Below are 14836 nucleotides of genomic sequence, written 5' to 3'. Positions count from 1 at the left end.
GTCCTTCTCTGCAGAGCTACTCTCAAGGAGTTCTTCTCCTAGTCTTTAAATATATTTGCAATTTCCCTAACCCAGTTATAGCATCTGCATTTGGCCTTGTTGAACCTCACATGGTTCACACTGGCCCACTTTTCAAGCCCGTCCAGGTCTCCTTGGATGGCTTCCCTTCCTTCTGTGCTACCAACTGCACCGCTCGGCGTTGTCTGCACGCTTGCTGAGGGTGCACTCAATTCCACCACCTGTGTCACTGGTGAAGATGTTACAGGGCAGCACTCCCAAGTCAGACTCCTGGGCTACACTTTTGGTGTCCGATCTTCACCTGGATGCAGAGCCATTTACCACAACCCTTCGGTTGCAACCTTCCAACTAACTCCTCATCCACTGTACAGTCTACCTTTTGCACTTGTATCTCTCCAATTTAGAGACAAGGATGTGAATGTTTGCCCTGTCTCGTATTTTTCCTTAGTGCCAGCTGTGGACATTGCAGGAAACAAGATTTGGGCTGGACGGGCCTTCAGTCTACACAACGCAGCTGCCTCGCGTCCCGAGTGTTCAGCACACCAGTACGGCTGACATTTGTAGGCGACCCGCGCGTTCGGGCCGTCCGGCGACAGCCCCACGCCAGGGCGGAGCGGAGCGGTGCGGACTGTAGGCGGTGCCCCGCGGCCGGAGGCCAATGACGGCCGGTGCCGTCACGGCGCCGCGTCACGCGGGCGGCCGCCAAGATGGCGAAGGTTTCGGAGATGTACGACGTGACCTGGGAAGGTAACGCCGCGAACAGCCGCCGGCCCGGCTAGGGACGGACCGGGAGGGCCTCGCGCCTCGGTGCGGCCCAAGCGGTCGGCTCGGAGTTCCGCTGCGCTCCGGGCCCGAGCGGGCCGGAGCCGGTGTGCTCAGGCCGGGCGGTGAGGCGAGGTGACGGCGGCTCTTGCCGGATGCCCGGGCTGTGCCGCCGGAGGGCCCGTCTCGGCGGCCTGCCGCAGCCAGTCGGTACGCGGCTGGGCCCCGCCTGCCCGCAGAGCAGAAACACGGAGGGAGGGGGCGAGCCGCGTGCCGTGCCCGCCGCGCTGCCGGCCTGGCGTGGGGTGGGTTTCCCCGCGGAATGAGCTGAGCCAAGTATCGTGGCATTCAGTGGGTATATGGCATCCCTGTGTCCTGCCGGGAATCACGGAATCACAGAACTGCTCACGTTAGAAAAGACCTTCAAGGTTATCAAGTCCAACCGTAAAGGAAAGAACTCCTCAGCGGGGCCTGCAGCACATCGTGGCTCTGTCCTTCTCCCAGAGTCCCTAAAGATCACAGCTTGGATGTCAGGCTGTTGGTAGTTTGACGGGTTCTTGCTGAAGGCACAGCAGTCTGGAGATATCTGTGCCCAGCTGCCTCCTTCTGCCATCTTCTAGAGTGGGCTTCTCCATGCTGTTTTCATTCAAAATTTGGGTAAACGCTAGAAAAAGCATCTTTCCCTGTCATGCTTTATACTGTTTCTCATGCCGTTATCTATTTGGTAAGGGCAGTTCAGTAAAGTTGTGTTATTTTTACAAGTTCTTTTTATGTATGTTGTGGGAAGTTACTGTAACAGTTGTAAAGGTGTGGCTGGAAAGTTGCAGAGAGGAAAAGAGCGTTAATTGACAGGCAGCTGAAAAGGCCAGTGACATCCTGGCTCGTATCAAAAATAGTGCAGTGAGCAGGAGCAGTTCCTCTGAGCTCAGCACTGTTCTCGCCTTGAGTGCTGTGTTCAGTTTTGGGCCTATCACTACAAAAAAGACATTGAGGTCTGGGAGTGTATCCAGGGCAGAGCAAAGAAATGCGAGTAATCTGAAACACAAATCTCATGAGGAGCAGTTGAAGGAACTGGGATTGTCCAGTCTAGAGAAGAGAAGGCTTAGGGCAGACCTTGTTGCTCTCTGCAACTCCCTGAAAGAAGGCTGCGGGAAAGTGGAGGTCAGCCTTTTCTCCCAGGTAACAATAATGTAATGATAAGTGACAGCCATAAGTTGCCCCAGGAGAGGTTCAGGTTGGATATTAAGAAACATTTCTTCTCCGGAAGTGTGATGAGGTTTTGGAACAGGCTGCCCAGTGAGCTCTTGTGTTGTCTGTTGTTTAAGCTGCTTGGCTTACATGGTCGTGCACTAAGGAGTTTGATGTTTTCATGTGAGAAGTTTTTCAAGGAATTCTTTATAATTACTGAAATTACCAACAAGTCTTATATAACAGGCTGTGCATGTGAAGCCTCTTTTTTTTTTTTTTTTTTTTCTTTGCAAGTATGTGTGTTGGTGAACATTATATACAACAAAGAGAAAATCCCAAATGGATTGTAAAGCTGAACACTGACTTCAGCATCTCTACTCATTAAAAACATCCACTTTAGATGACAAAATTGCTTCCTTCCTCTGACTTAGATGCTGAATTCACATTTACTATGTATGGGAAGACTCAAAAATAGAAAACAATCTCACATTTTCTCTCCATCATCATCTGTTTGCAATTAAATGGTGATGAAATATTTTTGTTGTGTTCCATTCTGTGTTTGCTTCTTTGTATTCCTATCTTCTGCCAATACTAAAGGACAGACCAGTTTACTCTGGATTTTATGTACGAATTGATGTGATTAAAGCAGGCAAAGGTGAGATCCTGAGATTTGAGGCCACTTTGAAAGCGAAGTTGTTGCAGCCAAAGGCAGCATCAGTACTGCCAGTTGAATTTCCTTTGCCTCTTCCTGCAAGTGCAGAGTGCCTGTCAGGCTGGAGCAAGGACTGGGGCTGGAGACCTGCCTGGAGCAGGAGCCAGGGCCGTACAGACCATGCGGGTGGAGGTGAGCCCATTCTGCCAGCGGCGATGTGGCTGAGGGGGTTTGTTTGCTTGGTATTTTAAGAGGAGAGGGTTGAGCTGAGGTGTGGTGGGAGATCTGGTATCTCTAACAGAAGGGCGATATAAAAATGAGCTCCAGGAATGTAACAGCTAGGGATTGACTAGGGCACTGTTTTTTGTGTGTCGGTGTCACATTTTCCCTTATATGTCTTGTATGTTTCTCTTCGTATGTCTCTGCTAACAGGGCTAACTACCTTCATTTCATGAGGTGCTTTTAGATACTGAAGACTTGAAACCTGTGGTTCAGCTGAATACATATGAGTCATTATAAAAGGGTTGCATAGTATCTGGTTGCTCAGCCCGTATTACCTGACACCTTAACAAGAACAAAAACAAAATAGGCACTATTTCCTTTGGCTTCCTGTAGACTGCTGCGTGTCTTTAGGGAACAACAAACACTGTGGCAAGTAATTTAAATGCTGTTCTGTTTGGAAGTGTGCTGGAATGAAGACATTGAGAATTTCCAAGTAAATGCATAGTTGGGAGTCAGTTGGCTTATTTATTTGTATGCATTTACCTTGTCAGTTTCTGTGAGTGTTTGTGTTCTCTCACATTCTTGCTGTCTAACTTTGAATTTCTAGGGAGCATCATGTGTCTAGAACCATTTAACTTTACTTGTGCACATGAAACATAACCGTGTGATGGTTTTGGTTGAAATTCAAAAAGAAAATGTAGCACAAAAGCAGTCTTGTGGGTGATCCAAGATCACTTCAGGTAGATAGAACAAAGTTCAGTGCTTAGTTTTTAGCTGTCAGTCATGTTAACTGTGTTTGGAAGTGCAAAAGAAGCTGCCAGTGATTAGATCTACCATTGCATTTGCTTTCCCAGTTGCTGTAAAGTAAGAAAAAAAAAAAAAGAAACTGGCAACAATTTTCATGGTATGTTCATTTTCAGTAAAACCACTATCTAATAGTGAAAACTATTTTCCTTTAGTTCCTCAAAATGTGTTCTTGTGTACGGGACACATACATGTGTCCAGATGTAAATATGTACACAAAGTCATTCTTAGCAGTTTTCCGTTCCAAAGAATGAGGAAAACCTCAGCTAGGTAGTGCTGAGTAGTGCTCTCTAGATGACTTTGTGTCTGCCTGCACTCTTGGACATTTGTAGTAAACATACTCTTGAAATTGGAAGCAAACACAAATCCTAATGTTAAAAAAAATCACCTTTTCCATCCTGATTTACCTAAATAAGCAACGGTTGCTTTTACCTCTGAGCACTTCTGTGGTGTAGGTGGAAAGCTTTTGCTTCCATGACTGTCTTGTAGTTTGTTTTGCTAGGAGCATGCAGATCCTTTTTGGAATGGAATTTTATGCCATTTCTTACACTAGTGAAAGTGAACTGCTGTTGAGTTCTCATAGTTATTCTAATGCTTTCTTTACTTGAAAATGTATTCACGTGGAGCAGAAATAGTTTTGATGTTTTTTAAATACAAATGTAAAACTACTTGAAAGAAAACTCTTGAAGCCTGTTTTTCTTAAAATTGGGCAACATCCATTAAATTTTATTGTTTACTGAGTAACCAGCACCCTGCAAAGCTAGGAGTTGAATTATTTATATTACAGCATGAGCAAGGCTTGAGTGATTCAGGCTCCAGAGGTCTCATACATACACACATCTATTAATGGAAATCACTTTTTCAGATCTATTGCTTTCTAAACCTTGCTTCATATGCATATTTTAAGAAATAAAGTTCAAATTCCATTCCTATCTGGGAATCTGAATATTTTCTCTTCAATTCTTTTCTCTTTTCCCTTCAGATATGCGTGATAAAATGAGAAAATGGAGGGAAGAAAACTACCGAAACAGTGAACAGATAGTGGATGTTGGAGAAGAGTTAATTAATGAATATGCATCTAAGCTTGGAGATGACAGTAAGGAAGTGTTTGTCAGAGTATCCATTGCTTTTAGATTTTATTTCATTTATCTGATTTTGGTTTTCACTTTTTGACTTCTCTGACTTTTTCTATTTCTCTGTTGCCTTCGTGCATCTGATTGGGAAAATAGGACTTTTTAAAGTCTTAATAGATTGCCAAAATTCCCAGGCTCTATTTCTTTCCCAGTGAAGACAGATGTGAAAATTATTCACTAAATATTTAGTTTAGTGAGTTAGTTTGTTATTAGTTAATTATTAGGTAGACAATGATGTGAAAACAGCATATATATATATTTCATTTAGTTTTCATTTGACTGATTTTCTGTTCTTCCGCAGCATTGAAAAATTGAAAAAGGTAATCGTAGGATCATAGAATGGCCTGGGTTGAAAAATGGGCTTCGTACAGCTACCTACAAAAGAATTGTCAGTGTTTCCCTCTTATTTAGAAAAAAGGCATTTGAAAACTAACCTTGATTTTACTCTCAAGTTACAATGTTGTTGGTAATTTATGAGAATTACATTTTAGTAAGGAGTTCTTGAGGAGCTTGTTCCTCAGATCTTACCATTTTTTATTTTGGAATACTATTTTGGAAGACATTAGCTTCGGTTTCTGTTCTGTAACGTATGTAAATCAAATCAGGTGTACCTGGTAAGTTTAGAGTACTTGCAATACATGTATTGATATTTTCTTCTGCCATTATATGATTTTTCTATAGCTTGTATAGTTGCTCTGTAAAGTTCTTTAAATTCAAGAACTTAATGGGCCTAGAACAGAACTACTATAATCTGTCACTGATTTAGAAAAATTGTTCCATTCCAGGAAGAAAACAATATAGTAAATTCCTGGCAGGAAACAGTTAAGGGAAATTTGTTTTCATTCTAACCCACGGCTGTTCTCCAGGTCTCATCAGAGGGCATGTCCTAATGGGGATCTGTTTAAAAGTTTGCAGCTATAATGTTAGGAATACAAGAGGATTTGAGCTTTTTGCCTTTCAGAATGTCAGAAAGTACTTTATAGTACTGACAGCAATAAAACTACTTAAATGCATTTTTAATTGATTCCATCAGTTTCTTGAAATGTCCGTTGTTCTGTAATGATCCATAGAAGAACCAGGGGAAAAATATCTGGATGTAGTTCATTGATCTTATTTTCATTGTAGGTGTTTCCCTTTATGTTAAAAAAATAAATAAATAAAAATAATGATATCAGTTACCTCAATTTATGTCTCTTTTGTGTTCAGTTTGGATAATATACGAACAGGTGATGATTGCTGCCCTGGACTGCAGTCGAGATGATTTGGCACTGGTAAGTTTTTAAGCTGATTTTTCTCTCAAACCTTAAGTTTTCTTCCCGAGAAACTCTTCTGGATAGTTCCTTGGACATTTGTAGGATATTCTGAACTCCATAACTTGGTCTTGTAGGATATCAAGAAATAGACTGCCGTGAAGAAACTGCCTCCACCCACCTTCAGTAATGTGTTTAAGTAGATCATGTCTCTTCCAAGAGCCATTAAAATATTTACAGCTACTTTGCTATGGGCTAAATTTCACAAATACTGATGTTGCCATATTGTGCAGTAAGTGTTTGCTTATTAAAAAATTCCCAAAATATATAGGTTTTTTAATGTTTTGAGGTAAAAATGCCCTGTCGTGTATATCTATACAGTATATCATGCTGTCTTTGCTGGCAGTGTTTGACGCATTGGAGCAAGTCCAGTTGATGTCCACCAAGGTGAGTAAGGAGCTGGGCTACATAATGTGTACTAAAAGACTCAGAGATATAGGTTTGTTAAGTCTTGAGGAGGCAAAGAAGAGATCTTTGTTATCTTCAAATCTGTAAATACTGATTTGTAGAGTGTTATAAAGTTACAAAGTAAGTGTAGACAGACTTTTGTTGATGCAACAAGTGTGATAGGTATAAGTGGCAGCAAAGAAAATTCCATTGTCCAGTATTAGGAAAAAAAGTCTTTAATAGCAACAGTGGTGAACACTTTGGGACACACAGTACAGAAAAGAAGTGGTATTCCTTGGAGATTCTGAGAAACATGTTGCCGTGTGGTCCTGAATCACCCTCATTGAGTTGGAAACTGGCTTTGTTATGAGTGAGGATTTGATGCAGGTGGCCCCTTCTGATCCAAATTATTCAATAATTCTTAATATAAATATTGTTAATGGTCATTTGGTTTTAGTAACTTTGTGTGCAGATTTATTTGAATTATAAAAATAATTCAGACTAAGTGAGCCTGTTTTGAACTCCTAACAGCTGCTCACTAGTTGAAAAACAACACTTTCCAAGGTTCAGGTAATTCACAGGAATTACTTTCCCAGTGCCTTGTTCTCTGGCAGTCAGAAAGACACCATGTAACATCTTTGAGCTTCAGGTGGTGTCATTTGGGTGAAACCTAACGGTCTGCGATATGCAAGGGATCAGACTAGGGGCTGTATATGAGAGAAGGGCAGTTTGAAAGTAGGCAAAACCAGACAAGTTTTTCTTGAGATTCGTATGTATATGGTACGATGGAGTACTGGAAAATAGAGAACAACACACTAAACTGTGTATGAACCTGGCGAACTTCCCTTTTATTTGTGACTCAAAAGAAGACACCACTATAGTATAGTTCTCTGTTCAAACAAAAAAATAAATGCCTTTCTGTGTTCTGATTTATATCTAAATCAATTTTGGTCTTTATTTTCAGGAAGACTTTAATGGAATTGTTGAGGCAGCCAGTGCTGAAAGATCAGCTGTGAAACGCTATTTGTTTTTACTGACCATGGCAAAGATTTTGAATTTGTTTCTGTGCCCTCTAAGAGATATTGCTCGGGGTGAGGCAGTGCACGTTTTATATGCAGCTCATAAAGGAGGTTAAAGGGTTAGAGCCAAACTGGATGATCATTGTGGTCCTTTTCAACCCAGGCCGTTCTGTGATTTATCTGGCTTTTGATTTGTGTTTTTGTTGTTTGTTTTTTCCTTTGGTGAAAGTGCCTGTTACTGTAAGCACCTGCATTACCAGTGTTTAAATGCTTAAGTTCAGGTGTATATTTCTTTACCTTTTGTCATACCTTTAAAATTAAAAGCCAATGTTGCTGAAAAAATCAGAAAGCAGATTAACTGCAAATTGAAGTTTCACAAATAAATGAGATTTGCGATAGCAATTGCTGAGTTTCTGGGAGAAACTGAAAAGTAGATTATTGATGTTGTGTAGAACCGGTTCTCTCTGTGTGAACTTATAGAGTCTCTTGTTAACAAATGCAGCATTTCAGAATCACAGAATCACCAAGGTTGGAAAAGACCTACAAGATCACCCAGTCCAACCATCCACCCATTACCAACAGCTCTCACTAAGCCATGTCCCTCAACACAAAATCCAAACGTTCCTTGAACACCTCCAGGGTCGGTGACTCCACCACCTCCCTGGGCAGCCCATTCCAGTGCCTGACCACTCTTTCAGTGAAGTAGTATTTCCTAATGTCCAGCCTGGATCGCCCTTGGTGCAGCTTGAAGCCATTCCCTCTGGTCCTATCACCAGTTACACGAGAGAAAAGGCCAACCCCCAGCTCACTACAACCTCCCTTCAGGAAGTTATAGAGAGCAATGAGGTCTCCCCTGAGCCTCCTCTTCTCTGGACTGAACATTCCCAGCTCCTTCAGCTGCTCCTCATAAGCCCTGTGCTCCAGACCCCTCACCAGCTTTGTTGCCCTTCTTTGAACCCGCTCCAAGGCCTCAATGTCTTTCTTGCAGTGAGGGGCCCAAAACTGGACACAGTACTTGAGGTTGTGCCTCACCAGAGCTGAGTACAGGGGGACAATCACTGCCCTGCTCCTACTGGCAACACCATTCCTGATGCAAGCCAGGATGCCATTGGCCTTCTTGGCCACCTGGGCACAGTGCTGGCTCATGTTCAGCCGAGCATCAGTCAGTACCCCCACGTCCATTTCCTCTACGCAGTCTTCCAACCACTCTGTCCCAAGCCTGTGTTGTTGCCTGGGGTTGTTGTGGCCAAAGTGCAGGACCCGGCATTTGTCCTTGTTGAACCTCATCCCATTGGCTTCAGCCCAGCTCTCCAGCCTGTCCAGATCCCTCTGTGGGTCCTCGCTACCTCCAGGCAGATCCACACTTCCAGGCAACTTGGTGTCATCTGCAAACTTACTGAGGGTGCACTCAATGCCCTCATCCATGTCATCAATGAAGATATTGAAGAGGACAGGCCCCAGCACCAACTCCTGGGGAACACCACTTGTGGCGGGTCACCAGCTGGATTTGGCCCTTTCACCACCACTCTCTGGGCCCAGGCCTTCCAGCCAGTTCTTTATCCAGCCAAGAGCATACCTGTCCAAGCCATGGACAGGAGAATAGCCATTAGTCAAAGCCATTCTGCAGGAGAAAACTGTGGGAGACAGTGTCAAAGGCTTTGATTGAAATATATTTGAAATATAATACATGATTACAGGGAGTACAGGTTAAATTTGATAAGAATGACTCTCTGTACTGCTGAGATGAGAGCAATACGTAAGATATACATAGTCTAGCTTATCATGCAGGGGACTTCTTTTGGTTTGTTTTGAAAAGTGCTACAGCAGGTTGTTCAGAGCAGTCTCACAAAAAAAAAGGAATTTATTTTGGTCTCATAGCTCCTGAATTCAACAGGATGGTGACCTAGTTGGGTCTGTGTTGAGTAGTTCTAGTCTCACAGTACTTCTGCATTCTTCATCAGCATTTCTTGTGTTGTTAATTGTTTTTTTTTTCTGGGTGAAAGTCCATCTGTGGCTTGTGGGATCCAGTATTACCGCAAACAAGTTTTGTCAGTTTTTGAACAAGTGCGGGAGAAAAGCAGTGAAGGTTTTTCTACTTCACCAGCAGCTCTTCATCTAGCGACACAGCGCTTGTGCTAATTTTGCTAATTTTTACTGATTTACTTATCTGTTTGTATTTCTTACTTTGACCAGTGGATGTGATGAAATGGAACAGATTATGTGGATTGACCTTAGCCAGAAACTTAGATTTGAAGAACAGATTTTTAAGCTCACTTGTATAAATAAATGCTTTGAAAAGGAACATTGTATGTGAAGCTTTTAACAAAGCTTCAACTGTTTGTCTTCTGAAGAGATTCACCTCTATTCTGCTTCTCATCAAATGATTCAGCTACAAACCTTGCACTGCTGTGTAGCCACAGCTATGATATGATTTGTCAGTTTGCTCTGGGGAAGTTGTGACTCAGTCCCTCTGTCAAACATGCCTTTTTTTTTTTTTTTTGCTCATCTGGAGAAATCTGTCTATGTTGAATTCCTTTTATCCAGCCTAGATGTCTCATTGATTTCAGGAGTTAGAAGTTATACCTCCTCTGCCAACAGGCTCTGTTCAAGCCAGTGACAAACATTTTCTTTGGATTTCAAAGTTTTATTTAAAAAATAAACACAGAGCACAGAATTAACATCATTTGTTCCATTATAAGATATCCATTTATTAAGGAAGTATCACGTAAGTTCTTACTGTCTTTATTTTTCTTAACTGTCTTGTGTTATTATGAGGAAACTAAGTAGACTTCAGTAAATGAGTTTACTTATAGTAAATGAGTTTACTTTTCAGTGCAAATAACTATTTCCAGGAAGCCTCAATGATCTAAAAAACTATATGGAAAATATTTCTTAAAATTAGTCTTCTGACAGACAAAGTTTCAGTTTCTGAACTTCTCTTTATCAGTACATTTTATTGCTTATTTCAAAAATAGGTGTTTACTTTTAATCAAAGGTCATGTTTCAGGCTGTTGAATTCATCAGCCAAGGACTTCTTTTTTCTCCACTTTGGTATTCACTGTAGTATTTTTTATTTTATTTGTACAGTTTTGTCTTCAAGAACTAAGGAGGCAGTTTCCTGGGAGCCATAGAGTTAAGCGATTAACTGGAATGAGATTTGAAGCTATGGAAAGGTAAAACCTTGATTTAAAAAAAAAAAAAAAAAGTATTTTCTATGTGGAAAGATGCATACTATTTCTTAAAAAGGAATTTGGGCATAATAAAAGCGTGGCAAAGCAATGCTATCCAGTTTCTACAAAGAAAATAATGGTGTACATGATCATGTTATGTTTAGACATTTTTTATTGTGTTTTTGCTTGTACTATACAATGTTACATTTTTGCAATGTTCTGTCAGACTTCATAGATTGGAAAGATCTATTACTTGACAGTCTAAGTTATCATACAGTAAAGCATGAGGCACTTTTTTGGCAAGGTCTGTGAGGTATACATTTCATCTTGCAGATCTTGAGCAGAATATGAAAATGACTGACAGACTTTTTTTGCTTCACTGTACTTCTGTGCTTCTGATCGCTTCAAAATGGAGCTCTTTTTCTTTGTTTTCCAAGTCTTTATAAGTCCAGTAGAACTTAATATGAATCACTATGGAGTTCTTCATAGAAGCAGTTCAGAAATGGCAGAAAGTAAAAGAGGAAACACTGTAAAATATCCTATAAAATGTTTATAACATACCAAATTTAATATGAATTATTAAAATAATGAACAGTTGAGAACTTTTCCGAAAGGAGTGACCTTCATTTCATGCCATACAGAGTTAATGGGATTTCGAGCCTTTGGCCCATCTTTAATGAAGGAATTGGAATTTCGAAGTGGATACCTAAATACTTTTTAAAAATATATTTAGCAGATGTTCTTTATCCATTTCCTTGCAAAATTAAATCTGAAAATGTAGTTTGATATGATCCATGAGTGAAAGTCCTTTGCTTGAAAAAAAAAGGGAGGATAACTGGATTTCATTAGCACAGGAGCAGTCTTAGTGCAACTAGAAGTTCCAGATTTCATGCTCTACACATTCCTGAAAAATTTTCATTAAACTTAGCAGTCTCCTTTTGGTGTAGGGTAGAAGTACACTGAGAGCTTAGCAGCTTAGTAGCATGTTTTCCCCCCTTTTCTCAAAACCTGTCCAAAAGTGCAAAATATCATAATTCTGTTCAGATATTTTTGTCTACGCTGAAGGTGCTACTGCATGGAGGCAGATCTCTATAGGAGTTAATGACCCCCCAAACACTATGTTGTTTCAGCAGTGGGACTGAGCTTCAGCTTTTCAATAGTGTTTTTTTAAATTGTTGTGGTATTGTGGTCAGTTTAAATCCTTGAGACATGACTATGAGGTGTGCAGTATAACAGAAACCAAGATTACTTGTCAACAGCTTTTCTTTAGAAGCTGGAGGAGAAGAATGGGCTTCAGATGTGGGTCGTTGTGTATAGGAGCCCACCTGTGATTGTTCTGAACTGTGCCCTAGGAAGGCCTGCCTCTTTCCACTGCCTATAAATGAAGCCTAAGGAGACTTTGTCTGGGGGTGATCACATGCTCTGTAGAAGTGCACTTCTCATTAAATTCCAAGTGCCTTCGAGAGTTGTTAAAATCCTGCATTCCTCACCAGAAAGGGGAAATAATGAGGAACATCCTCATAGACACTTGCTGATCAAGAGAATACTCTTCTGGAACTTGACTTAGTTAACTGGGGGTTATGGCTTTAAGTTCAGCCTTGTGAAATACATAGGATAAAGTAGCAGCTAATGGGAAACGTAAATACGGTGTTTAATGGCATTTCTGCTCAACTTGCCAGTAGCAGTCACCTTCTACTCGTTACTGCTTATGTGCTTCTTTTCACATTTGTGCTTTACTTTGTGGTAACTGGATTGGAAAGCTGGGCTGTGAATGTTGTGGCAGTGCTCAGAAAGCAGTGTGAGTATGTAATGGGTGTCTGAGGTGAGAAGGGGATGTGCAGCAACATAATCAGCAGTACCTCAGAAAAACTGCTTGTCAAAATATGTGTGAAGAGACAAAGCATGCCTTGGTTGTGTGCTGATAGCCTGGTAGCTGTGTAGTCCAATGTACTTTGAGTTGAATCGTTTAATTTGTCCAGTTTGGGTTCTGCACATGGCTGGCTAAACCATAAACCTGTTTCCCAGAAGACATACAGTGTTTATAGTAACTGGAGTAATTTATTTTGAGCAAACTTGAAATAGCAGAATTAATTAATAAAACCTATGTAGTGGTGGTGGGAAACAGTTTTCTTTCATGACTTATGGTAAAGTCTAGGGGTTGCTCTAGTGTTACTAGTCCTTGTAGTTTACTGTTTGCAGCTTAAATTTATAAAATCATAACAAAACAGATATATGAGAAGTTTTAAATTGCAGTAATTAAGTGAAAAGTCATTTTGAATGGCCTATCAAATTCTGGGATTTCTGCTTCTTGGGAAAGAAGAGAGATTTGGGTTGTGGTGATTGGATCTATGGGGTACAGAAGAAAAGAACAGAAAGAGGGAGTATGACAAGTTTGTGTAAAATGTATTAGTTGCTGAAATAGTATTCCATGAATGAATTGCCATTTATTTTATTTAACTTTGTCTGCACAATTTTGTTTGCACAATTGTATTCAGTATAAAAAGTACAGGAGTGTTATTATTAACTATTGCAAGAACAGTCATATAGTCAGAATTCTGTTTTAGCAAAAACAAATGTGAATGATTTCTTCAAACAGGTACGATGATGCCATCCAATTATATGATAGAATTTTACAAGAGGATGCAACCAATACAGTAAGTTTAAAAAGCTTTTCTAAACTGCAGTGGTTTATTTGAAACTGACATTTTGTGGTTTTCACTGTGAAAAATATTTGTCATGTATTGTCATGTCATGTATTACTGTATTTGTTTCCTTTAGCTTCCTAGTATTATAACTGTGTGTTACCTTGTTGCCTTTGTAACAAATAAGATTCTCTTGATGAAGAGATGATGTGGTTTAATACTTGCTTAAACACTGAGTTTAGAGGACATAGGATTATAGCTGTTAACCTTTCCAGTAATCCTTAATGAGACTTAGATTGATGTCAGTTAACAATGATTGTTATCAATTGCTTGTTTGAAGGATATGTTTGTCTATGTTACTTGATTTTGAGGAACTGGATCTCAGTATTGGTTAGACTTCTGTGCAGGTAAAATACTTTGGCTGTTGTAGACATTTGACAGTCTCTTGTAAACTCTCAGTGGTACGTTTTAAACCTCTGCCTTTCTGCACTTGTCTTATTTGATGTGGTCTGTTATTCAGGAGTTGAAATGGATTACGGGGTTAGCAAGCCTAATTGGTATATATAAAGTGCAAGCACTTACATGAAGTAAACCATTAACAAAAAAGGGATGGTGACAAATTATTTTTAGGGCAATGTATCTTGAAATAATACCAGGTTGATCTCTCAGACAACATTGATAGACTAAAGTCTGACATTTAGCATTGATTCTGAACAGTTTTTTGGTGTGTAGGTAAAAAGAGCTATTTCAGTTCTTCACTCCTAGTTTTCACTTTCCCTAAACTAGTTTGTCTTGAACTTTGTTTGCAAGAGAAATGTAGGTGATCTTAATAAGTCTGTGATGTTTATGACAAAAAGCTTGAACATAAGATAAGTAGATTATTGCCATGTATTTTCACAGATTTTAGTAATGCGCAACCCAAAAATACACTCAGTCTTCAAAGTCACAAATGTTAAAATGAGAAGGAAACCATCTACAGTGAAGCCACAAGAGTAGGTCACTTAGGTGCACATTTTATGGCTTTCTGCTAAAGCCTTTGAAAAATGGAGCACCATATTACAGTGACATCTCTAGACCACAGGTCTTTGAAGAGTGCATTTTTGTCAGTTTCGCTTTTCAGCTGTCTCAACATAGCTAATGTCATCTGAGTAGGGTGTTTCTGGGATGGTTTTCTAGAAGAACGTAATATGTTTAAGTAATATGCCTAATTTAGATTTTTTGTGTGAGAAAATCATTAAGATCCATAAAACATTAATACTTAGAAACATAAGATGTAAATTTTGTAATACTTCCATCACTTATTGGATTTCTGAAAATCTGAGACTAGAAGCAAGCAGTTTAAAATACAGAGCAGAAGTTTCTTGCTGTATAACTGTTGGATAGGTTGGCTCAGTCTTGCCTTTGAAAAGTGAAAATTAAATATGAAGTTTGGAAAAATTGACATATGTAAGTTTCTTTGTGTCTTTTATCTGTTAATTATTTCCATGCACACATGTGACTGCTGTAGGAAAATAATCGAGATTTTTAAA

General features: G+C 40.1%; 1 protein-coding gene across 2 annotated transcripts in view; it reads left to right on the top strand.

Annotated features, from left to right (window-relative positions):
• Positions 1–676: 676 nt before the first annotated feature.
• Positions 677–14836, top strand: part of EMC2 (ER membrane protein complex subunit 2) — a gene marked incomplete at both ends in the record, with an annotated part of 36300 nt that continues 22140 nt past the window's right edge. The window contains 5 exons of one of the 2 annotated variants that reach the window (XM_079533502.1): positions 677–765; positions 4629–4742; positions 5986–6050; positions 10583–10668; positions 13262–13319. In XM_079533502.1, coding sequence (XP_079389628.1) covers positions 726–765; positions 4629–4742; positions 5986–6050; positions 10583–10668; positions 13262–13319 — 363 coding nt within the window. Of the gene's footprint in view, positions 766–4628; positions 4757–5954; positions 6051–10582; positions 10669–13261; positions 13320–14836 lie in introns of both variants that reach the window. The other variant, XM_079533503.1, reaches the window with a different exon arrangement.

Source organism: Tetrao urogallus (genome assembly GCF_951394365.1).
Source record: "Tetrao urogallus genome assembly, chromosome: 3".
Lineage (NCBI taxonomy): Eukaryota > Metazoa > Chordata > Aves > Galliformes > Phasianidae > Tetrao > Tetrao urogallus.
The sequence above is the reverse complement of the archived record's forward strand: the minus strand, read 5'-3'. Positions and strand labels throughout refer to the sequence as shown.